The 26,338-nt window shown below is 40.4% G+C and overlaps 2 protein-coding genes across 2 annotated transcripts in view; one reads left to right on the top strand and one right to left on the bottom strand.

The window, feature by feature from the left end:
- The window catches only part of LOC140483283 (beta-soluble NSF attachment protein), a 46,600-nt gene extending 26,707 nt beyond the window's left edge, over positions 1 to 19,893 (top strand). Inside the window, exons 6-11 of the mRNA XM_072581434.1 lie at positions 2,625 to 2,680; positions 2,767 to 2,851; positions 8,620 to 8,724; positions 9,858 to 9,926; positions 10,432 to 10,482; positions 15,980 to 19,893. Coding sequence (XP_072437535.1) covers positions 2,625 to 2,680; positions 2,767 to 2,851; positions 8,620 to 8,724; positions 9,858 to 9,926; positions 10,432 to 10,482; positions 15,980 to 16,078 — 465 coding nt within the window. The 3' untranslated portion in view covers positions 16,079 to 19,893. The remainder of the gene's footprint in view (positions 1 to 2,624; positions 2,681 to 2,766; positions 2,852 to 8,619; positions 8,725 to 9,857; positions 9,927 to 10,431; positions 10,483 to 15,979) is intronic.
- Positions 19,894 to 24,888: 4,995 nt separating this feature from the next.
- gzf1 (GDNF-inducible zinc finger protein 1) overlaps positions 24,889 to 26,338 on the bottom strand; it is a 33,213-nt gene continuing 31,763 nt past the window's right edge. The window contains exon 7 of the mRNA XM_072581442.1: positions 24,889 to 26,336. Coding sequence (XP_072437543.1) covers positions 26,297 to 26,336 — 40 coding nt within the window. The 3' untranslated portion in view covers positions 24,889 to 26,296. The remainder of the gene's footprint in view (positions 26,337 to 26,338) is intronic.

Raw genomic sequence — 26,338 nt, 5'->3', positions numbered from 1 at the left:
GCTCCTCCCTGTTTCCTGGGGCCAACAGCTTGGTGTTCAGCTTCCACGTTCCCTTACCAGCCTGGTGCTCATCCTGTAGGTGACAGTCAGCCAGCAGGAGGCAGTGGTCAGAGAAGAACACCAGCTTGATGTCGGTGGATCTGACCAAGAGCATTCGGGACACAAACAGGTAATCTATCCTTGAGCGATAGACCCGTCTGCCCGTGACCAGGTGTATCTACGCTGCGCTCCATCTGCAAGGGTGCTGAAGACATCATACAGCTTGGCATCTTTGACCATTTCCATCAGGACTCTGGACATGGCGTCCAGTTTACTATCTTTCCCCCCCCCCCCCCCCAGATCATCCATCTGCATTAATGATACTGGTCAATGATAAACTCAAGGATGTTGACAGTGGGGGATTCATTGATGGTAATACTGTTGAATGCCAAGGGGCAGTAGTTAGTGTCTCTCATTGGTGATGGTTATTGTCTGGCATTTGTGTGTGCGAATGTTACTTGCCATCTGATGGCCCAAGCCTGGATATTGTTCAGATTTTGTTGCATTTGAGCACAGACTGCTTCAGTATCTGAGGAGTTGTGAATGGTGCTGAACACTGTGTGCAATCATCTGCAAATATTCCCATTCCTGACTTTGACAGAGGGAAGGTTCTTGACGAAGTAGCTGAAGATTGTTGGGCCTAAGACACTACCCTGAGGGACTCCTGCAGGGATGTCTTGGAGCTGAGTAGACTGACCCTCTACACTCGCAACCATCTTCCTTTGTGCCAGGTACGACTCTAACCAGTGGAGTGTTTGCCCCTGATATCCATTGATTCCAGTTTTGCTAGGGCTCCTTGATGCCATACTCCGTCATATGCAGCATTGGTGTCAAGGGCTGTCACTCTTCCCTCCCCTTTGGAATTCAGCTCTTCTGTCCATGTTTTGAACCAAGGTTGTAATGAGATCAGGAGTCGGGTGACCCTGGCGAAACCCAAACTGGGCATCACTGAGCAGGTTATTGCTGACCAGGTGCTGCTTGGTAGCACCGTTGATGATACCTTCCATCACTTTACTGATGATTGAGAGTAGACTGATTGGGCAGTAGTTGGCCGGGTAGGATTTGTCCTGCTTTTTGTGTAAAGACATACCTGGGCAATTTTCCACATTGTCGGGGTGGCTGCCAGCGTTGTAACGGTACTGGAAGTGCTTGGCAAAGGGAGCAGCAAGTTGGGAGGACACATCTTCAGTAATTTCCCATATTCAGTACCTCCAGGTGTTTCTTGATATCACGTGGAGTGAATTGATTGGGTGGACACTGGTATCTGTAATACTGGGGACCACTGGAGGAGCCCGAGATGGATCATGTACTCGGAACTTCTGACTGAAGATTGTAGTGCATGCATCAGCCTGATCTTTTGCACTGATGTGCTGGGCTCCTGCAACATTGAGGATGGTGGATATTTGTAGAGCCTCCTCCTTCAATGAGTTGTTAATTATCCACCATCATTCATGACTGGCTGTGGAAGGATTACAGAGCTTAGATCTGATCCATTGGTTGTGGGATCACTTAGCTCTGTCTATCACTTGCTGTTTATGCTGTTTGGCACACGAATAGTCCTGTTTGGAAGCTTCACCAGGTTGACACCTCATTTTTAGGTATGCCTGATGCTGCTGCTGGCATGCCCTCCTGCACTCTTCATTGAACCCGGGTTGATCCCCTGGCTTGGTGGTAATGGTTGATGGGGGATATGCCAGGCCATAGGGTTACAGGTTGTGCTGGATAACAGCTGCTTCTGTTGATGGCCCACAGTGCCTCATGAATGCCCAGTCTTGAGCTGCTGAATTGGTTTGAAGTCTGTCCCATTTAGCACCGTGATAGTGCCATACAACATGATGGAGGTTATTCTCAATGTGAAGGCAGGACTTTGTCTCCACAAGGACAGTGCGGTGGTCATTTACTGATATTGTCTTGGACAGATCCTTCTGCAGTTGGCAGAAGAGTAAGGATGAGGTCAAGTATGTTTTTTTTTCCTTCTTCTTGGTTCCTTCACCACCTGCCGCAGACCCAGTCTAGCCATTATATCCTTTAGGACCCAACCAGCTTGATGCTGCTGTCGAGCCACCCTTAGTGGTAGATATTGAAATCCCCCACCCAGTGTACATTTTGCACTGTTGCTGCCCTCAGTGCTTCCTCCAAGTGCTTTCTCAATATGGATAACTGATTCATCAGCCGAAGGAGGATGTGGTAACCAGTTAGAGGTTTCCTTGCCATGTTTAACCAGAAGCCGTGAGACTTCATGTGGAATGAGCTACCAGAGAAAGTGTGAAGGCTAATACAATTGCAACATTTAAAAAGCACCTGACTGGATATATGAACAAGAAGGGTTTAGAGGGATATGGGCCATATGCTGGCAAATGGGATTAGATTAATTTATGATATCTGGTCAGCTTGCCGAGTTGGACCACGCTGTGAAGCTCTGACTCTATAAATACCTCCTCCAATACAGTGCACCATCCTACCTGTGTACTGGGGGTTGGAGGAAGAACCTATTCGTTGGGAAGACGGGGAGAACATGGTAAGGACTGCAAAGAGATGGAACTGTGACTTTTAAACACTGTCACGTATTTGTTTTAATTTCTCAGGCGATTGCTCACTATGAACAAGCTGCGGATTACTATAAAGGAGAAGAGTCGAACAGGTAATTATCAGTGTTTAATGAACATTTACATCGTATTTCTATTAACGTTACTGGAAGCACTACTAATTTGGTCATTCTTGTTTCAGTTCTGCTAATAAGTGTCTGCTGAAAGTAGCGGCCTATGCAGCCCAGCTGGAACAGTATCAGAAGGCAATAGAAATCTACGAGCAGGTCAGTTACAAAATGAGAATTGTTTTACTTATTTATTTTTCTTTTATCTTTTATATCTTTTTTCTTTTTTTTTCTTTCTGTTTCTTTTTTCCCGTGTGTGTGTGTGTGTGTGTGTGTGTATGTGTGAGACACCGTGAAAGACACAAGATGCACAAATCTTTATTCAGTTTCCACCCACCCGAAAGAAAAGGAACACCCAAGTGTCCAGTGACAAGCTTCACATCAAAGGCCAATGTTGTGCGATCAACCAGTGAAGGGGAGGGCAGGGATTAAATCAAAATAGAGTTGGAGGGGGAAATAATGCACTCCACATCCAGTGGCGCCCACCTCTCCCTGAACGACTCAAGGGTGTTGGTGGACACTGCGTGCTCCTTTTCCAGAGACACCCGGACTCTAACATAAAGGGACTTGTTTTATTCTACATTTGCCACACCTCTTGCTTCATTTATCTAATGCTAATCAGAACAAGGGTTAACACTGGGGTCGAATAAGTGGGGCCACTGTGGTTGTGGCTCTGGGGCCCATCCTTGATCCCAATATATTCCGTAACATATCCCTCCACATTGTTTGAAAGGTGGAATGGGAAGAGTATTGTAGCCTTTTTTTGACCTTTTAAACCTTTCACAACCCTGGATCATTTCTGTTCTGTTAAATCAGAGTGCTTTTACGGGAGTGCTTCGAACATTTTCAGAGAGTCTCATCTTAGTCTTGGGGTTTTGTTTTGTTCAGCAAAGCAATTGGCAAAATCACTTCCAGATGCTGGGCTATCTCCCAATAACTTTAATTCCAAGGTCAAACCCATGGTCAGCAATCGCCTGACCTCGGTCCTCAAGTTTAAAATATCAAGCAAATTGCTTAAACAAGCAATTCTTACATTTAACCTGATATAGTTTTAAACTGATAAGAGTTATTTGATTGAAGGAGACAACAATAAAAGATAAGTCAGATGGAAGAATTTCCTCATCACAATCCAAGATAGAGAACAGGAAAAATGTCTGGCCGTAACAGCTGCTCCTTTTTTTTTTTTAGGTGTTGGAGGTGATTTCCTCAAATTCCAGGAGCAAGCAATTACTGTTTTATAAGCTGTTGCATTGTTTCAGAACTTTGGAGGGAAAAGAAAGTCAAAACAACAGCACTTTTAAAAGGGAGAGGAACAGACCAGGACAGTACATGGTCAGGTCAGTGTAGGAGAGAGAGGGAAAGAAACCCACACTGCTAACTGATGCAGCAGTGAACCTGTGCAGTTGCTGCCTTTGCTGTTTGATTTTATGTATCGCTGGACATTGGAGTGCGTCTGGGAAAATTAACAAACAGTGAAATTCACAACTGATTTTGGAGGAACCTGTTAGGAGAGGTCACAGCACAGAAACAGATAAGTGAATAGTACTGAGTGTGGCCTTGCTGTAAGTCTGCAGTAGTGAACAGAGTGGGTTCTTTCTTGATTATATGTTTTATTGAGATATGCCTCTTGATTAAACGTAAAAGTATAAGCCATAATAATTAAGTTAGCCTGGAGCAATGTTTTGTAGAGGAATAAGACGGTGCCATTTTCTGGGTCCGCATATTGGAAGAAACAAAAATGGCCCTTAGTGGAGTGATATGCTCTTCCTGTTGGATGTGGGAGTTTAGGGAGAGTTTACATGTTACTGAGGATTATATCTGCAATAAATGCCTTTGGTTGCAAATCCTTATCAGTTTGAATGGATTGGTTGGAAAGACAGTTAGAGGCAATGAGAAACTTATAAGAGCAAGGGGGATGTGATGGATGGCAGTTATAAGAAGGGGGAAAAGTCACAGATACAGTTGCATAGATGGATTAACTTCAGGAAAAGTAAGAGAGGTATCTAGGTAGTGCAGGAATCTTCTGTGGCTATCCCCATTTCAAACAAGTATGCTGTTTTCGAAAATGTAAGGGTGATGGATTTTCAGGGGAGTTGTAGTACGAACAGCCAGATTTCTGGTATTGATACTGGCTCTAATACAATGAAGGATATGTCATGAAGAGATTGATTTTGTGTTAGGGGACTCTCTAGTCTGAGGCACAGACAGACATTTCTGTGGCCAGCAGCGAAAAATCAGAATGGTGTGTTGCTTCCCTGGTGCCAGGATCAAGGATGTCTCAGAGAGGGTGCAGAATGTTCTCCAGGGGGGAGAGGAGCCAGCAGGAGGTCATTGCACACATTGGAACCAACGACATCGGAAGGAAAAAGGATGAGATTCTGAAGTGAGAATATATAGAGTTAGGCAGGAATCTAAAAAGGAGGTCCTCGATGGTAGTAATATTTGGATTACTCCCAGTGCTACGAGCTAGTGAGGGTAGGAATAGGAGGATAGAGCAGATGAATACATGGCTGAGGAGCTGGTGTATGGGAGTAGGATTCACATTTTTGGATCATTGGAATCTCTTCTGGGATAGACGTGATGTGCACAAGAAGGACGGATTGCACCTAAATTGGAAGGGGACTAATATACCAGCAGGAAGATTTGCTAGAGCTGCTCGGGAGGAGTGGAGGGTGGGACCCAGGGAGATAGTGAGAAAAGAGATCAACCTGAGACTGGTACAGTTGAGAAAACAAGCGAGTCAAACAGTCAGGGCAGACAGGGACAAAGCAGAGAACGAGGTAGGACTGATAAATTAAACTGCATTTATTTCACTGCAAGAGGCCTAACAGGGAAAGAAGATGAACTCAGGGCATGGTTCAGAACATGGGACTGGGATATCATAGCAATTACAGAAACTGGGATATCAAAGCAATTACAGCTCAGGGCTGGACAGGACTAGCAGCTTAATGTTCCAGGATACAAATGATGCAGGAAGGACAAAGGGAGGCAAGAGAGGAGGGGGAGTGGTGTTTTTGACGAGGGATAGCATTACAGCTGTACTGAGAGAGGATACAGCTGTACTGAGGGAGGATATTCCTGGAAATACATGCAGGGAAGTTATTTGGGTGGAACTGAGAAACAAGAAAGGGATGATTGTCTTATTGAGGTTGTATTATAGACCCTCTAATAGTCAGAGGCTAAATTGAAAAACAAATTTGTAAGGAGATCTCTGTTACCTGTCAGAATAATAGGGTGGATATGGTATGGAATTTTAACTTTCCAAACATAGACTGGGACTGCTATAGTGTTAAGGGTTTAGATAGAAAGGCAGTTATGTGTGTACAAAATTATCTGATTCAGAATGTGGATGTACCTAGTAGAGAAGGTGCAAAACTTGACCTGCTCTTGGGAAATAAGGCAGGGCAGGTGACTGAGGTGTCTGTTGGGGAGCACTTTGGGGCCAGTGACCATAATTCTATTTGTTTTAAAATAGTGATAGGAAAAGATAGACCAAATCTAAAAGATTAAGTTCTAAATTGGAGGAAGGCTAATTTTGACGATATTAGGCAAGAACTTTCAAAAGCTGATTGGAGGCAGATGTTTGCAGGTAAAGGGACAGCTGGAAAATGGGAAGCCTTCAGAAATGAGATAATGAGAGTCCAGAGAAAGTATATTCCTGTTAGGATGAAAGGAAAGTCTGGTAGGTGTTGGGAATGCTGGATGACTGGAGAAATTGAGAAGTAAGCATATGTCAGGTATAGACAGGATAGATTGACTGAATCCTTAAACTATAATGGCAGGTGGAGTATACTTTAAAAGGGAAATCAGGAGGGCAAAAAGAGCACATGAGATAGCTTTGGCAAATAAAGTTAAGAAGAATCCAACGTGTTTTTACAAATACATTAAGGACAAAAGGGTAAATAGGGAGAGATTGGGCTCCTCAAAGATCAGCAAGGCGGCCTTTGTGTGGAGCTGCAGGAGATTGGGGAGATACTAAACGAGTATTTTGCCTCAGTGTTTATTGTGGAAAAGGACATGGAAGATGTAGAATGTAGGGAGATAGATGGTGACATCTTGAAAAATGCTCATATTACAGAGGAGGAAGTGCTGGATGTCTTGAAACGCATAAAAGTGGATAAACCCCCAGGACCTGATCAGGTATGCCGTAGAATTGTTTGGGAAGTTAGAGAAGTGATTGCTGGGCCTCTTGCTGAGATATTTGTATCATCGATAGTCACAGTGAGGTGCTGGAAGACTGGAGGTTGGCAAACGTGGTGCCACTGTTTACGAAAGGTGGTAAAGACAAGCCAGGGAACTGTAGACCGGTGAGCCTGACATCGATGGTTGGCAAGTTGTTGGAGGGAATCCTGAGGGACAGGATGTACATGTATTTGGAAAGGCAAGGACTGATTAGAGAGAGTCAACATGGCTTTGTGCGTGGGAAATCATGTCTCACAAACTTGATCGAGTTTTTTGAACAAGTAACAAAGACGATTGAGGGCAGAGCGACCTATATGGACTTTAGTAAGGCGTCCCCCATGGGAGACTGGTGAGCAAGGTTAGATCTCATGAAATACAGGGAGAACTTGCCATTTGCATACAGAACTGGCTCAAAGGTAGAAGACAGAGGGTGGTGGTGGAGGGTTGTTTTCAGACTGGAGTGCCACAAGGATCAGTGCTCTACTTTTCTTCATTTATATAAATGATTTGGGTGTGAGCATAAGAGGTATAGTTAGTAAGTTTGCAGACAACACCAAATTTGTAGGTATGGTGGGAAGGGAAGAAGGTTACCTCCGATTGCAACGGGATCTAGATCAGATGGGCCAATATGGGCTGAGGAGCGGTAGAGTTTAATTTAGATAAATGCCATGTGCTAAAATTTGGGAAAGCAAATCTTGGCAGGACTTATACACTTAATGGTAAGGTCTTAGGGAGTGTTGCTGAACGAAGAGACCTTGGAGTGCAGGTTGATAGCTCCTTGAAAGTGGAGTCGCAGGTAGATAGGATAGTAAAGGAGGCGTTTAGTATGCTTTCCTTTATTGGTCAGAGTATTGAGTACAGGTGTTGGGAGGTCATGTTGTGGCTGTACAGGATATTGGTTAGGCCACTTTTGGAATATTGTGTGCAATTCTGGTCTCCTTGAAGGATGTTGTGAAACTTGAAAGGGTTCAGAAAAGACTTACAAGGATAATGTCAGGGTTGGAGGATTTGAGCTATTGGAAGAGATTGAATAAGCAGGGGCTGTTTTTCCCTGGAGTGTCGGAGGCTGAGGGCTGACTTTATAGAGGTTTATAAAGTCATGAGGGGCATGGACAGGATATATAGACAAAGTCTTTTTCCTGGGTCGGGGAGTCTGGAAGTAGAGGGCACATGTTTAGGGTGAGAAGGGAAAGATATAAAAGAGACCTAAAGGGCAACGTTTGCACGCAGAGGGTGTTACGTGTATGGAATGAGCTGCCAGAGGAAGTGGTGGAGACTACTACAATTGCAACATTTAAAAGGTATTTGGATGGGTATGTGAATAGGAAGGGTTTGGAGGGATATGTGTCAGGTGCTGGCAGGTGGGACTAGATTGGGTTGGGATATCTGGTCATCATGGACGGGTTGGACTGAAGGGTCTGTTCTTGTGACTCTACGCTTCAAGTGCTTTAATATTGTACAACCAGTGCAGAACACTTTTTAATTTACTGACCGTAGCACGGGAACAATAGTTTTCCCGTGCAACTCCCTGGCAATGCTTCAAGCAATCAGAGTTGACTAGCTGAGCAGTGTTTTTCATGTAGTGTACATTGTTGTCCCCTTTTGAGATTTGGTATTCTTGCACCTGTCCTGATGGGCCCAGGACAAAAATATCAAGAGCATATCCCTCTCTCTCTCTTTTCTCAGCAAGAATCTGTTAAATGTTATGCCTAGTAAAGTGTATTAGAGTGCTTTTTATCCTTCAGGTTGGGACCAACACCATGGATAACCCACTGCTGAAATATAGTGCAAAGGAATATTTCTTCAAAGCAGCGTTGTGTCATTTTATTGTTGACGAGCTCAATGCTAAGGTGGGTGTGACTTCCTTCTTCGTCATTGTTACTAGGGCACAGTGGGAAATGGCTTAGAAATGAACTCATGCTGGTGTGTCCAAAACTTATTTCTGCAGCTTGTAAGTGAAAATAGTTTGAACAGCATAAACCCAATTTCTCTGGGGCCATAGAATGCAATCTGCCTGAATAGCAACAAAATGGCTTGCTGGGCTTAATGGCGGTGTCTCCCTAGTGTAAGTAATTGTGTAATTCTGAAATTAAAAGTATTTTTGTGTCCTTTTTTTTGTTTTAGCTTGCTGCTTTTCTCTCTCTCTCTCTCCCTCTCTCTCTGAGGTCTCTTCAATCTGATTTGTTGAGGATCCACCCTGTTTTTTCCCCTTCTCACCAACTCCGTAGATTCCCTGTAGAGGGCGCTGAATTAGATGCGGGACATGTGGAAGTTTCCACTGATGAGTCTGTCCCAGCAATTGCAAGGGAAGTGAATGGAAAAGCCCATTCCTTCTTCCACGCTTATTCCAGAATTTGAGCCAGTATAGCATTTGTTCCTATGTCTTTGTAAGGGCACGTAATTTATAGCAGTGTAATCAGGTTGGAGATGCTGGTACCTATGATGGAGATGGAGATATCTTATATTTCAAGTGCTTCTTAGAATGCGAATTATTCAAGATATTGCCAATCTTAGTTAGTTGACTCCTCTTCCTGATTTTAAATTTAATCTAGGAGAAAGTGAGGACTGTAGATACTGGAGATCAGAGTCAAAGTGTGGTGCTCGAAACACACAGTAGGTCAGGCATTCCTGATGAGGGGCTTATGCCCAAAGCATTGACTCTCCTGGTCCTCGGATGCTAACTAAGATTAATAATTAACACTTCCTGCTGTATATGCATGCCACCCATAATCCAACCAATCAGCACCATCTTCTTGTGCTGTATAAATTGTTCCTTTTCTAGATCTGATTTCTTGCTTCCCAGTGCTGACACGCGCAAGATGGAAAGTTTCAACATTGTGTCATTTTTAAAAAAAATTATCATCTACCAAGCAATTATAAGTATCATCACAGTAAACAAACTTGAGTAGAAATAAGTGAATCTTTATGCCTACATTTTATCTTAGCAAGTATGTAATGAAATTAAATGTTTGTTTCATCACAGCTTGCTCTGGAGAAGTATGAAGAAATGTTTCCAGCATTTTCCGATTCACGAGAATGCAAACTTTTAAAGGTATTGCTTGAGAATAATTGCACGGATGGTTTGTCAAAGAAAGAGTTTGCAGAACACCTCCAATCTTTATACACATTACAGCATGCATATTACCATTTCCATACTTCAATCTCCATACGTCTCACATTACCTCTCTGCACAACCTTTCATACGCATCACCTGATCTTACCCAAAGCCACTGACAGAGTGTGAACTACTAACTTTGGCAGTCTGAATGTCTTGTTTATCATTACACTCTCTGCATATCTGTGATCCACACATGCTGACTAAATGATGAAAGCTCAACTAACTTAACTTCTTCTTAAAAGCTGATCTTTCAAGCCCCTTTTTCCTCTTCGATACCAGAACTGCCCCAGATATGCCCCCCAGTCCTTTGACGTAACTTTCTCTCCAACACTTCATTGTCACTTCATTCAGCAGGGCTGGTGTGACAGCATGTGGATGCCAGGCGGACAATGGACATACAATTACAATAATATTGACTGTTCTTTTTCTTTGTTAATAGAAATTGCTTGAAGCTCATGAGGAACAAAATGGTGAAGCTTACACTGAGGCAGTAAGTACTGATACGTTGTGAAAAGTGCACACATCAATTCACCAATTTGAGATTCTTAATAGAAAAATAATATTAGTTCCATATATATAGGTGTCAATCCATGGTGGTGGGAGTTCAGATTTATTAGTTGTTTGTATCATTTGTTGAAAGAGCTTTGGAATTGCTGGTCTAATGCAAAATATACAATGGTGCTTATAATTCATTTCCATTGAGATACCATTTGGCTGCTATATTGGTTCAACTTTTCCATTGAGAAATATGGACTCCTCTTAACAGGACATGGTTGATGATACCATCCTTGTGGCACTGTTACTGGACTAGTAATCCAGAAGCCTGGACTAATGCTAAACCCATCATGCCAACTGGGGGAATTTAAATTCAGTTACTTTATCAACACAGGCTAGCATTTCCTATCATAATGGAACCCACCAGATTGTCGTAAAAACATTTGAATTGTTATGATCTTTAGATATCCCTGCCTGGTCTGGCCTGCATTTGACTTCAAGCCCACAATAGGTTGAGTCTCAGCTGCCCTCTGAAATAGCCCTGCAAACTAATCAGTTGCATTCGGCCTTCGTGTATGACTGGAGGTCCCTCAATGTTGCTCAGTTGCAGCAAGACTCTGCAGCTACCACACTGCAGGCTCTGTATCTGAATGCACACAGCATTTGTAGCAAAGTAAACAAATTGGTAGCACACATTGCATTAAGCGATTATGATCTGATAGCCATGTGGCCGCATAATCCTAAGAATTGGTTTTCTGAACCTTGAGGGATATATAACATTCAAGCAAAAGTAGCAAGTTAGGTAAGGGTGGAGAGGTCACACTGTTAATAAAGGACATCACTATTGCAGTAACTATCCCTGAATGTAGCAGGGCAGATAGATAAGGTTGGACATGATGGATCGAATAGCCTCCTTTTGTACTGTAAATGCCTGAGTCAATGAGTTAGAGATGACCTTGGTTCGTGAGATCGGTGGAGATCAGGAATAGTAGGGGAGCAAAGTCGCTAGTAGGGATGGGATAGAGGCCACCTACAGTGTGGGACAAAGTATAAAGGAGGAGATATTGTATGCTTATGATAAAGAGAAGGCAATAAGAGTGGGCAATTTTAATCTATAAATAAACTGGAAAAATCAGGTTGGCAATGGGAGCCTGAATGAGTTCGTCGAATGCTTTTGAGAGTTTCTTCAGCAGCACATTTTTGAACCAAGCAGAGAGCATTTGACGAACTCATTCAGGCTCCCATTGCCAACCCGATTTTTCCAGTTCAAGAGGAAGCTGAACGTGGCCCATGCAGCTAAAGGGATCAAGGAATGCAGAGAGAAAGTGGGAATGGGATGCTGTATAATCGGTCATGAACATGTTGTAGGGAGGTGTGGGCTGAATGGCCTATTCATGCACTCTATATTCTATGTTTCTATTAGACAGAATGCTTTTGAGAGTTTCTTCAGCAGCACATTTTTGAACCAAGCAGAGAGCATCCCATTCCCACTTTCTCTCTGCATTCCTTGATCCCTTTAGCTGCATGGGCCACGTTCAGCTTCCTCTTGAATATATCTCCTGAACTGGATCCAACAGCTTCCTGTGGGCGATGTGACAGAATAATTAGTGTTCTCAGAGTAAAGACAGGTCTAGGTAGCAGTGACCATAATATAATTGAGTTTTACATCCAGTTTGAAAGGGACAGTTTGTCCGAGATTAGGATGCTCACCTTTTAAATAAGAGCAATTACATGAGGTTGTAAACTGAGCTGGCTGAAGGGAACTCTGAACCAGACTGGGGATGGATCAATGGAGAAACATTGGCAAATTATTTATGGGGATATTTCGGAATACTTAGGATTATGTATATTTCCACTGTAAAGAGAAAGGTCTAAGGGGAGCACTCACTGTCTGTGGCTAACGAAGCAAGTTAAGGAAAGCATCAAATTTGAGGAAAAAAGCATTTAATTGCACAAGGCAGAGTAGTAGGGCAGAGAGTTGGACAGACTATAAAGAACATGTCTGAGACTGACTAAAAGTTGAGTATGAGAGGAATTAGTCAGAAATGTAAAAACAAACAGGAAATGTTTTTATGGGAATTTAAAAAAGAAAGAGGAGGTAAAGTGAGTGTTGATCCTCTCAAGAGTGAGAATAGAGAGTTAATTGTAAATAATGAGGAAATGGCAGATGGAATAAACCAATGTTTTGCTTCTGTCTTTACTATAGAGGTTACAATAACCATTCTGGTATAAGCAGTAAATCATGAAGTGGATTGGGAGGACAGGAACATGGTGAAATTACATTCGCCTAGGCAAGGGATACTAAGCAAACTGATGGAAGCTGATAAGTGGGTCCAGATGATCTTCATCTTGGAGAAGTAGATGCATTGGTATTTTCCAAAATCTGTAAAGGTTTCATCAGGTTTTCAAGTCGCATGAAAGAAGGGAGATTTTCAACAGAACTATAGGCTAGTTAGTTTGATGTCTGTGGGACAGAATTGATCATTAAGGAGTTACTTAGAAAAACTTCAGTTAATTGAGAAGAGTCAACGTGTTTTTGTGAAGGAGAAATCCTGTTTAACCAATTTGTTGGAGTTATTTGAGGCAGAACTGTACACTGGATAAAGGGGAACCTGTAGATTTGCAGTGTTGGGATTTCTAGAAGGCATTTGACAGGGCACCACACGAAAAGTTATTATACAAAGCAGCAGCCCATGGGGTTTGAGGGAGAGGGGTTGGAGGGTGGTAATATATTAACGTGGATAGAAGGTTGGCTAGCTGTCAGAAAACAGCATTTGTAAATAATTGGGTCTTTTTCTGATTGTCAGGAGGCAATGGGTAGAGTCCCTTAAGGGTCTGTACTGGGTTCTCAGCTTGTTACAAATCATATCAATGTCTTAGGTCAGAGGAGCATGTTTCTTGCCTGGGTGTCATTGAAAGGGAGCGCGTGATGTCCATCAAGGCTCTTAATGCCTTTAGAGATAAGTGGACATCGTGGGGGATCGAGTGCTTTATTTCCCCCTTGAACTTCATTTTGATTTACCCCAATCTTGCTCTCTCTATCCCCCTCACCTTTTGATGGTTTGCATTGTCCATAATGGGCTTTTCATGTGATCACTTTCGATAGTTAATAGTTTTTTTTTTGAAAAGTCAGTGATTTGCTGATGGAAAATCCATTCAGTTGTGTGTGATAGCACTTCTAGATGAGGGAAACGAGGGGTCTTATAGCACTGTGGTAGTGTACCTCTGGGGCAGGAGGCCCAGGTTCAAGTCCACTTGTTTTAGAGGTGTATCATAACACATCTGAGCAGGTTGATTAGAAAATATCTAGATGAGGGGAGTGAGAGCATGGCAGCGTAATTTGCTAATGACGCAAAGATAGATACAAAAGTGAAGAGAACATGAGGATGATTCTGACAGACCTAGATAGTTTGAGCTTGTGAACAAAAATCTGACAGATGGAGTATAATGTGGGAAGATTTGTAATTGTTTACTTTGACAGGAAGAATAAAAAAAGCAGCATCATTTAAGGGAATTATTTTAATGGTTGCAGCTTATATAGTAGTGAGATGTAGAGTGCTCTAGGTATTCAAGTGCATTAATCTCTAAAGGTTAGAATGCAGTACAGCAAGTAATAGAAAAGGCTAATGGGATGCTGTCCTCTTATTATATGAGGAATTTAACAAAAAGTTAGAATGTCTGATTTCAGTTCGGGCTTTGAGATCACATCTAGAGTAGTATGTGTAGTTTTGGTCTCCTTTGTTTAAGAAAGAAGTCAATGTATTGATGACAGTTCTGAGGAGGTTTACCAGATTGATACCTATAATGAGTGGCTTATCTTATGAGGATATGTAGGACAGACTGGGTCGTTTCCATCCCAGTATAAAAGAATGAGAGTGATTTAATTGAAGTATGTAAGAGCCTGAACAAGGTGGATGAGGATTGGATGTTTCCTCATGTGGATGTATCCAGGACTAGGAGGCACTGTTTAAAGATTAGGGATCACTCTTTTAGAACAGAGATGAGCAGAATTTTTTCTTTCTGAAGGTTGTGAAACTTTGGAATTCTCTGCTTGAAAGGGCAGTGGAGGTGTGGCTGAATATTTTTTCAGGCAGACATTCGATTCTGAGGAAAGGTCACCAGACCTAAAATGTTGACTTTGATTTCTCATCATAGATGCCAGACCTGATGAGCTTTTCCAGCAACTTCTGTTTTGTTTCTGATTTACAGTATCCACAGTTCTTTTGGGTTTTTATTGGATTTTTGTTCGGCCATGTCATTGGTTACCAAGAGTAGATGGGAATGTGGAATTCAAAACACAGATCAGTCTTTATAACCTTGGATGGTGGAGTAGACTTACTGGGCTGAATGATCTGCCCTTGCTCCTAACTCGTACATATTGTTCTGCCTGATCAGGAAACCTGCCTGTTCTCCCTGCCTGCCATAAGGTTTACAGGTTGAGAACAAACCTGTTTGGCCTTGTATGACATAACTTCCATGGCCATCAAGTCCTGAGGTGAGACTTGAACCTGAAGCTTCTGACCCAGAGGTAAAGATGTTACCCACTGTGCCACAAGAGCCTCTGCTAGCATGTCTTTGTAGAAAAGTCAAATATAGGAGTTAAATCTGATGGTACCCAGCCGATTATAGATCTGGGCATCAGAAACACCCTGACCAAGTTAATGCTGCAAAGTTGTCCTGGGCCTTGTACCAAAATTGGGAGAGCCATCCCATAAACCAGTCAAGAGACAACCAGGTATGTCCACACTCAATGAATCGTGTTGTGCAGCCATGCCCATACACCATCCCTTCATCACCAGCCCTGTGTGCCTTGTCCCAGCGGAAGGTATGGTGATCGCCACTAGGGAGGTGATAGCCTGGTGCTTAGACTATTCACCATGGGAACCCAGGTTTAGATCATGCCGTGGCAGATGGTAGAATTTGAGTTTGGAAATCTCCAGTTAAGAATCTAATGATGACCGTGAAACTGTTGTCGATTGGTGAACCAGTTGGGTTTTTCTGACAATGTCCTTTTTTAGGGGAGGAAACTGCCATCCTTACCTGGCCCTAAAGAAGGGTTACACCCAAAATGTCGATTTCTCCTCCACCACCTGATGCTGCCTGGCTTGCTGTTTTCTTCCAGCTTCCTGCTTGTCTATTCTTACCTGGTCTGGCCTATATGTGACTCCAGACCCACAGCAATGTGGTTGACTCTTAACTACCCTCTGGGCAATTTAGGAATGGGCAATAAATGCCGCAATACCCCACACCCCATGAATGAATAAACAAAAATATTGGGAGCACTTAATATTGGCTCTGGACTGCAAAACATTTACTGCATCAGGACCCGCATTGACAACTGATGACCTTCCCTTAGTTGGCTAGAGATGCTATCTAAAGGACATTAATAACTCAGTTGGTAGCTACCTAGAACACTTCTAGATGTTTTTATTTAATGTGTGTATTAAATATTCCTATCAATTTGAATTGGCTTTATTTCTGTCTGTCTGTAGGTGAAGGAATTTGATTCTATATCACGACTGGACCAGTGGTTGACAACAATGTTACTGCGCATCAAAAAGTCCATTCATGGAGAAGGGGACCTCAAGTGAATTAGCTTTGCATACACTTGAGGCATTTTGCCAATTGTGACATGCTATTGTGTGTGTGCTGGGTTGTGACAAACATGGATATACCTGTTTCAATGTTAATAATTCAGTTTTGTTTCCTTTGTTTAATATGCCTGATTAATGTTTCATTTTAAATATATTGTTTTCTCCATTCTGCTGATTAATGCCCAATTTGGGAACTGATCCCAGCCAAAAGCATTGCAGCACTATAAAGGGCATGGTTAAGACTCATCAACATTTTTGCTTGAGAACCACTCTAAGTGCTAGTAAAATTTCCTCTTTAGTGCTTGTGAAAAATCTATTGGGTGGTGACTAAATGTTGTAGGAAAGGATTATGAAGAAACTTAGGCTGGAGTACAATTTCTGAAATTTTTATACTCTGCACAATCCTAAAGTTCATGGCATTAGTTCACCAAATAGCACATACCTAATCTTTTTTTAAAGTGTTGATTCCATGGGATACAAAATGTTCCATCTGGAAAACTTAATCTGCACTTGTTCTTCTGTATTTATCAGCTGATAAGTCACTTTTGTTGCTTTGATTTTTAATTTTACACATTGTCAGGATTTATAGATGATTAAAACAATACAAAGGAAAAGATCAATATATCCTTTTCATTTTGTATTTTAGAAAATGCTTTTCATCAGTCATACCAATTAGAGTAATGAATTTAATGGTTGTAAACTAGTGGCCTTTTAGAATGGTGTAGGAACGTATTAAAACAGTTATGCTAAATTGTAAATACTCACCTTATGATTGAAGTAGATTTTTAAAATTGGCATTCTTTTAACCATTTATTCTACTCTTGTGTATTTTATTTTAATCTTAAAATGTTCATGGACAAAATGGAAACGACTTGCATCACATTGGTTACATAATATGGTGGCAGCCACCAATTATTTCTGTTTACAATGTGCAGCTGAAAATGTGGAACCTTTTTCCAATTTGCAAAATATCTAAATGGGTTGTAACTACATGAATTATTCTACATAATGTTTTATATAAAAGAAAGCTTGGTTTTGTAAATCTAGAATTGAATATTTTGTGAAAGGTTTCCACAACTTTTTTCCACATTTGAGTGTGTATGTGCATGTGTGTTCATGTATTTGTAACAACCTAAAGTGTATCTTTGTCTCATAGTGTGCTGCTTTTTGTTGTACATTGTGCAAGTCCAATTGGGCCAGTGTTAGCCTGGGCACATATTCAGTTGTGAACTCTTTTGTTGGAAGCAACTTTGCAAAACGTCCTAGAACAATGACTTGATGTGGTCTTTGTGTGAAACATTTAGCTATATTATGGAAAAACACTAATTATGATTCTAGGATCTTATTATTTCACTGCAAAAATTCATGTAAGCTGATTCCACAGATCAAATATTATCACTGACATATGAATTTCATTGAGCAGTATTATTCTTTAATGCTTTAAAGACTGTAAATGGCAGTCTACCAGTGATAAGTAGCGATAATAATCTCATGGAAGGGCAACGATAGGACCTCAGGGCATAGAGGAAGAAGGCGATACATACAAATCCATTCAGTGTCCAACTCCTTAAGCTAGTTTTCACAAATTAAATATTCTGTTCCTGTATGCAATCTTCAAAAGCTGAGCACTTTATATGTGAGCATGTGGATGTTTTGTAAAATATCCTGAAGAAGCTGGTGAATGAGCTGTATCCTAAGGTTGTGATATACACATCTTCAAAGACATGACTACATTTAATGTGTTTGTTTGCCATGATTGTGACAGTGGCATTAAACTTGACCTTGAACAAAAACCTTAATCCATTCATCTATTTTAGGGCTTCAAACTTGGTTCTTCAGTGAAAACACAATGATACATCTTGCATGAATAGGTGTTTTGTGTTTCAAAATGTTTAGTTGTGTAAAATGCAAATATTGTGTACTGACAAACGGACTCAGTTCAGATATTGGTATGTTTTTCAGCTATAACAATTTCTGTATATTCAGTATCTGCAGAATGGAAATTGCAGGTCAGTCCAGCAGCAAGAGCTTCTAATGCCAATGAGGACTTATTTGTCCTCTTTGTTCATTAGTGCACATCAACATCTGTTTCGTTATCATGTTTAGTGATTGTTGTTATTTTGTCTCTATATTTTGTAAATTGATTTTTTTAAAAAAGAACTAAATCCTCAACTACTTAACGTAAAGAATGTATATTGAATTAAAGTTATTTATTTTTTGACTAAAAGAACAGAAACTAAAAACTCTTTTTCTTTGATTCATATAATTTGTACGGGCAGGTCATTTTGGATTGTGCAACAGCAAAACCAGGAGTTAAAATGATGCTGTGAAAAAATAACTTCTCGTATCAGACACAATTCTGGGATCACCATTTCAATTTGTGGAAAAGACTCAATTTAGCAAGTGTGATAAATTTCATTGAAAGCAATTCCTCATTTAGAACGAATGTAGATTAAAAATTCCTTTTATGGCAGGCATTTCACATTCTCTTAGTAATGGATTTGTTTTTTAAAAAATAACTTCTATTGCAACTTTAATTTCAATGCACAATTATTTGTGCTAAAATTTATATACATAAAAGTTTAAGAAAAATACTTTGGAAATCTATGGAGAAACCCTATTTAATGCTGCAGATATCAGTGTGTAATCCAGTGAATTGTCACACAAACATAGTGATCGAAACAAAGTAATTTTAACTAATTTTGTATTCCTGGAGAATGTATTTCAATACTATTGAGAAATGGCTGTGAATTGCTTTGTTGGAGCTGTTAGCAAAGTTTGAAAACTCCAACAATTTTTTTTTTAAAAAGTAGTTATTTAAAGGTTGTCAGACCTTGTGTTTTTGTTAACTAAAACAAAAGTGACCCACAGTTGTCAAGAGTACTTTTTTCTCTACTTGACAGCAGAAATTCAGAAATCCAGACTCCTTCACCATCCCTAAAAAATTGTAGATATAGAATGATACAAAAAAAATTTCAATAGAGGCCAAGCAACTTGTATATACCTAATGCCTCTTCCAAACATGAGCTCAGTAATTGTTAAAAAGCATTAAAATAGAACTCATCAGTTTAAGTATGTAATGTTGATATTCTCTATATTCATGTCTGAAACTGTAAATGTATTCATAGCTTTCATTTTTAACTAGTAACTCCATAGCTCTTGCTGTGATAAGTTCAAAAATGTTGACAATTGTGGGGCATGATAAATTTATCTATAACCCATAAAGCCAGAGACTTTAGAATGATAAGGATGAAATTTCTTCTGTTAATTACTTTTTCCACTGGAATTATGTTCAATGAACCCCTTTTACATTTTAAGGATAACTGTTGTATATTGGTGAAAAGAAGCTAAATGAAGTCATTTAATGTATTCCCACCACCTTCCCTCTCCCCACTTCCAATTAGGAATGAAATCTTTTTGTATCTGCGATGCTTTTTTTTTTAAAAAGTGAGATGACCAGCAGGCATTTTGGCAGGAATTCCACTGACTTTCCTTGGTATTTTACCTAGCCTATTGTTATCATTCAGAGCTGTAGCCACTATGTTGTGCAGGCTGTATGCTTGTTTCTGTGTATTGTGGTTAGATGTCATGAAGTATTGTCCCAGTGTAATTATTTAGCATGTTTTTGTCTTCACAGGCATTGTTAATAAATCTGTGACACAATCTTTAATATTGAATGCATCAGGACAATATAGTCTTTGTGGTGTTTTGTCAGATTTGCAGAATTATGAAGGCCATGCTTCTGAAAGTTGGTCTGTTCATGAAACACAAAACAAATTCCTCCATTTAAAATAAAATATCCTATCATCAAAGCTTTGTTTTTCTTGACTTGTTCTTTTCTCTCATGTAATGTGCACAAGAGGTTTTCATTCTTGGTCTCTGGATTACATCAGTCTCGCAGGAGAGGTTGGACATGCTAGGCTTGTCTGCACTGAAGTTTGGAGTAAAAGGCAACATGATTGAAATATTAAGATCTTGGGGTGGGGGTAGTAGGGTTTCTTGAGAGAGGAGATGTGGAAAAGACATTTCCTCATGTAGAATCTACAACTAGGGATCAGTGTTTTAAAAATGAGTCACTCATTTAATTCACATAAGGAGATATTTTATTCCTCACAGAGGGACAAGTCTTTGGAACTTTCTTTCTCTAATGTGATGAAAACAGACCCCTTGACTCTTTGACAGTAGCACTAGATAGATTCTTAAGGGAGGGATTAATTGTAGGTAGACAGCATTGGGAATCAAAATTGCAGCCAGCTGAGATCTTATGAACATGCTATTATTCAACATTGCTCCAGGTTGTTTTTTTCCTTCCCCCAGTACAACATAGTGTTTCACTTGAAGGTAGTTCTTGGTCACCACCTTTGTCTCCTCCAACACAGAATGCTTGACTAGCTCCATGGCCAGCAACAGGCACCTGATAGTCTGGATCATGCAGATGAGTGTAGCACTTGTCACAATATGCCAGGCACAAAGCCTTCCCTGCAACACACACATTCGTGATGCTCACAGCTTTGGAGGAAATACTGGTGTTGGGGTGAATCTAGGCACAGAAACAGACACTTCAGTTCAATTCTAGGCCAACCAGCACAGTGGTGCTGTGAGGCAGTCAGTATGAACCAGAGACCCAGGTTCAATTCCGGCCTCCCGCAATTGTCTGTGTTAAGTTTGCACATTCTCCCCGTGTCTGCATGGATTTCCTCCAGGTGCTCTGGTTTCCTCCCACAATCCAAAGATGTGCAGGTTAGGTGAAGGGGTAAATGTAGAGGAATGGGTCAGGGTGTGTTGCTCTTCGGAGGGTCAGTGAGAACTTGTTGGGGCAAAGGGCCTGTTTCCACACTAAGTAATCTAATCTTAATCCCATTTGCCAGCAGTTGGCCCATATCCCTCTCACCCATCCCATTCACTTATCCACGCAGATGCTTTTAAATGTTGTAATTGTATCTAACTCAGTTACCCCTCAGGTCCTTTCTAAACCTTTCCTTCTTCCTCTTAAACCTATGCCTTCTAGTTTTGGACATTTCCCCCCACCCAAGGAAAAAGGACCAGAGTTATTCACAGTATCCATGCTCCTCATGAGTTTATAAACCTCTATCAGGTCACTCCTCAGCTTTGGAAACTCCAAGAAAAAAAACCCAATCCATTCAGCCTCTCCCTATGGCTAAATTCTCCAATCCCAAAAACCTTGTAAATCTTTTCAGCAACATCCTTCCTATAGAAAATTGACTATAATCGCATGGAGTATTCTAATAGTAGCCTCACTAATGTCTTGTACAGCAGCAGCTTGACATCCCAAATCCTGTACCCAATATCATGGCCAATGAAGGCAAGTATGCCAAATACCTTCACCACCCTGTTCACCTACAGCTCCACTTTCAAGGAACTGTACACCTGCACCCCTATGTCCCTTTGCTTGGCAGGACTCTACCATTAACTGTAGAAGTCCTGCAACATCTCACATTTATCTGAACTCCACCATTCCTTGGCCAATCAAAATTACTTTGTACATGATTAAGTTTCTTTCCTGGACTCACTCCTTTTCTCGCCCTTCACTGCTTCCTTATCACTCTCTTGACAACTCCTTTCCTATCCTAGAACCATGAAGAACACCTCTTTATCTCCTCTTCTGATCCCAGTCTGTTGCTGTATTGTCCTAAATATGTGGGTAAACTAAAACTTGGTATCACTTTAAAGTCTGCACATCTATTCACTTCCTGGCAGCAAATAAACCCTCAGATTTGGATGATAGTCAAGCAGATTGCTGGAATCAATCAGATGAATAGGAGTTAGTGGAATATGAATGTATAAAGGAATTTAGCCCTTTAACTTGGATTTTTTTCTGTTGGTATCACACTTGAAGTAACTCCTTCCACAAGCAAGTCACTTGGGCATCATCAACATCTATTTATCTTAGCAATGGCAACATAGTTTTAAACAAATACATAAAGGACAAACTTTCAAATCACATCCTTGAAGATCAGTTTGGTTGAAAACTCTATATTCCAAGATCCTGGGCTAAACTGCACCTTAACACTCCTGCACAACTTTCTCTCAGATTGTGACGTGCATGAGCCTTTTTGGGAACATTATTTAAATTGCTGTCCATCACAGAGACAGAACATAATGCGTTGTCCTGTGATTCTGTAAACAGAACATCGCACCAGCACTACAGGCCAGATGTGTCTGCACAACCTCAGCAAACATTAGTTGAAGGCACGACTACACACAGGAAAACATACAACATTGTTTTAAAAATCCTGTTGTATGTTTGGTATGTTAACAATATTTTGATAGCAGCACTAGCCTCTGCATACTGCTGCAGTTTATAGTAAACTCAAAAATTGTTGAAGCTAGGGTTGAAGACGGAATCTTTGTTTCCTGGGAACACCTTTGTATTCTTCAGTTTTTATTTGGTCAAGCATTTCAAGAATAATAAACTTAAAATAGAAGAGTCACAATTACTGCCTGCAGGATTGATTTGGAGAGCCACAACTGGACTTGCAGTAATTTGGAGTGAAAACCTTTAAAAGGGTACAGCCCTGTAGGTAGGCTAAGTAAGTTCTGAATGTTGGAAGAATTGTCTAGATTTCTCAACAAGTCCACACCGACCCTCCAAAGAGTCACCCACCCAGACCCATTCCCCTTCATTTATCCCTGATTAATGTACCTAACCAGCACATCCCTGAACACTATGGGCAATTTAGCATAGCCAATTCACCTAACCTGCATGTCTTTGGACTCATTAAGGACTTGAAGCTGATCAAGTAAGCTTTAATGCAACACTCCAAAGCCTGCCTCTGCTGGATTGTATCCAACAGCAAAATAAGACCATAAAAAACAGGAACAGGAACAGCCCCTCTGCCATTGAATTGGATCATAACTGATTCAACACTTCTCACATTGACAATTTCCTCCCCTTTCACTCAAACCTTTGATACCCTATTAATCAAGAATTCATCTCAACATTAAATAAACACAAAGACTCTACCCCCACAGCTCTCAAGGCAAGAAGTTCCAAAGACTTTCACCTTAAGTAGAAATTCTACCTCATCTCAGTTTTAAATTGGCACCCCTTATTTTTGAGACAACACCCTCTGTTCCTAGACTGTCCCATGAAGGGGAAACATTCTTTCTGCATTTACCCTGTCAATTCTCTTAAGAATTCTACATGCTTCAATGAAAACACCTCTAGTTTTTCTAAATTCCAATGAAGTGAGTCCCAACCTATTTAACCTTTACTTATAAGATTATCCCTCCATAATGGGGATCATCCTACTGAATGTTATCTAAACTACCTCCAATGAAGTAATACACTCTTAAGCAAGAGGATTAAAATTGGTCATGGTACTCTAGATATGGTTTCACCAGCAACTTGTACAGCATACTCAGCTACTGCTTCCAACAAGAAAGGTACTGACTACTGAGACTGCTCGAAAAACTTGCAATAGTGTCTAACATTAGCTGTGGTTCTGCAATTATAGAGCATTTTCTGGATAATCCTGTGTGCAAAGAATTCGAGTGACAACCATTTAGGATTGCCAGTTAGGCTTGCAGTGGCACACTTGCATGTATCGGAAGCTATGTATATATATTAAAATACAGTGCCCTGTTGTTTACTGCAGGAAAAAAAAATCATACACAAATTGTGCCTGTTTCAACTCAACAATAGGTGATGGACAACAGCTGGTTCATTGCTCAGGCCTGTGCCCTGACCAGAGTCAATCTGCCTTATTTAAAAGTTTAAACAAAGCTTGGCAGGTAACTGTCAATCATTATTTACTGGCACTTTCTTCATGGCAATGCTACAACCAATCAGCATTCTCCACTCATCCTATTTAAACATGGATTTTTATTATTTCCCCCTCCAACTCTATTTTGATTTAGTCCCTACCCTCCCCTTCACTGTTTTGATCACACAGCATTGCTCTTTGATGTGAAGGGCAGTGCTTGTCACTGGCCACTTGGGTGTTTTTTCATATCTTCCTGGTGGTGGAAATTGAATAAAGATTTGTGCACTTTGTGTCCTTTCACTGTGTCTCACACCATGGGTGCTGGGGAAAAAATAAGCACTACCGCACTTAGGCGGTAGTGTGGGGGTTAAATTAAAAAAAGAAAAAAAAAAGAAAAAAGAAAAAAAAATTAAACATGGATTTTCCCTTAAATGGGCATTCTTGCATCTTGATTAGTGCAAGACAAAAACATTTTGATTTTTCAGCAATTTAAGTTTAAAATGACATCTGGAACAAAGCTTTATGAATCTTCTGCACCAATTACCACATTACCATATGTAAACAGGGCAACCTCAACAAGAATCCTAAGAAACTGCACATACTAACTGAAGCATTATCAAAAAATAATTTATATTTTAAAACAAACCCATGCTACCTTAATGCCTGATCAGTGGGCAATGTGAAAAAATAATCACCCCATGATTTTGTAGTCAATGTTGATCAAGCAATCAATATATATTTTACATTTTATTTTCAAGTTAACACCAGCTGCCATCCTACAGGAGAGGCTGGAGATCAACAGTATCGCAGATTGTTTGTGGTTTTACTGATTGAACATTATTTGATTGGACATAAGAAAATTGAGAAGGAGGGACTTATTTGCGATTTCGGCAACATGACTGATCTACCAAGGCAGGCAGGCAGGTCTGGGTGGGGATGGTGTGGGGTGAAGTCTGAATAATACAATAAAATTTATTTATGTAGAGCTAAAAATAATCACTACCACTGAACCACAACTCATAACAGACCACAGAAAGAAAATACTAAACACAAAATTGCTTTTACTTTTAAGCTACTATTTCAAAAGAAATTTTATTTCTCCTTGAAACGGTGTTCAATTCCTGTGAACAATTTTTATGCAATTACACACACTATTCTAATAATCAGTAACAATGTATTAATGAAATTAACGATCATGCAACAAAACAAAGACATGTGCAAAGAGAACATCCAAACAGGCTGTAGATAGCAATTTTGAAATCTCTTCTAATACTAATCAGTAGCTTATTCAGCAATTGCTCTCTTTCTGCCATAATGGAGTTCACTAACCTGCAAACTTCAGAGTAGTATAGAGCAAAATATTGCTTGTACAGCTTAGAACTGTATATTACCAGTAAAACCAAGTACTCTTGCTCAGCTTATCATCGGAATGGAAATAATTAAAACACTTTCTATACTGAATATATTAATTGTGTGAGCGGGCTCACTTGACTGCACAATCTTGTTTGACATTTGCAATGATATAGCACTCTCTTACTATCAAAATAGAGGTGCTGCCTTTTGAATAAGATTAGGTAATAGTGTAGCCTGTACCATCAGAGTCAGAGATGTACAGCATGGAAACTGACCCTTCGGTCCAACCCGTCCATGCCGTCCAGAGGTGGTTATTAAGGATTCCACAGCACTATTCTAAGAACTGGACGTTATCCAGCTACCTACACCAACATTCTTCCTTAATTGGCAGTTGTCGTTTATGGAACCATACTGTATATAAGTGAGTAGTATGTCAGCCATCTGGGTTCAAGTCTCACCTGTGCTGGAAAAGGATTGAACAATTTGATTCAAAACACTTCAACTACTCTAAAAATGCAGATCACTTTTAATCAACTCAAAAGATTTCTAAGCATTAGAAGCAAATGAGAGTATGCACAGTTCTAGAGTTAGAATGTGAATTGGGTTAAAATGTGGTTAGGGAGTAGAGAAAGTAAAAGCATGGACTTTGGTAAGATCTTAATCAACTTTTCACCACAATTTGTTTCTTAACGATTTGCATTAAGGAAGATCTGCAAGTAGTGCAAACGGGAGTAAGCTGCAGATGGAGAGCACAAAACTGAATTTGAGTTTGATGTGGGCTAATGTGACCCTATTATTTTAAAAAAGAGAGAGTTCAATGTCAGATTGTTTTCCAATTTGTCAGAGGTAAGTAGTACAGCAGCCAAGATGTTTAAGAGTCCAAGCAGAGAAATTCTTAAAAGGTAGCAGGCAAGTATTAGGACAATAAAAAGATAACGGGATGTCTTATTTTATATCAAAGAGGCTAGAATCCCAAGAATAACTTCAGTCATGTATTTCTCATCTGGAGTACTGCATTCAGTTTTGACCATTCAGATGATACATCGACCTTGTAAGGAATGCAGCAGATTCACTGGCATGACAAATGGCCAGAGGATTAAACTTTAGGAACACACATTGTCACTTTGAAGATTGGTCAAGATGTTTGACAGTCCTTCACATCCACAGTATTTTCTCT

Source organism: Chiloscyllium punctatum, chromosome 11 (assembly GCF_047496795.1).
Source record: "Chiloscyllium punctatum isolate Juve2018m chromosome 11, sChiPun1.3, whole genome shotgun sequence".
Taxonomy (NCBI): Eukaryota; Metazoa; Chordata; class Chondrichthyes; order Orectolobiformes; family Hemiscylliidae; genus Chiloscyllium; species Chiloscyllium punctatum.
This window is presented reverse-complemented; position numbering and strand designations above follow the sequence as displayed.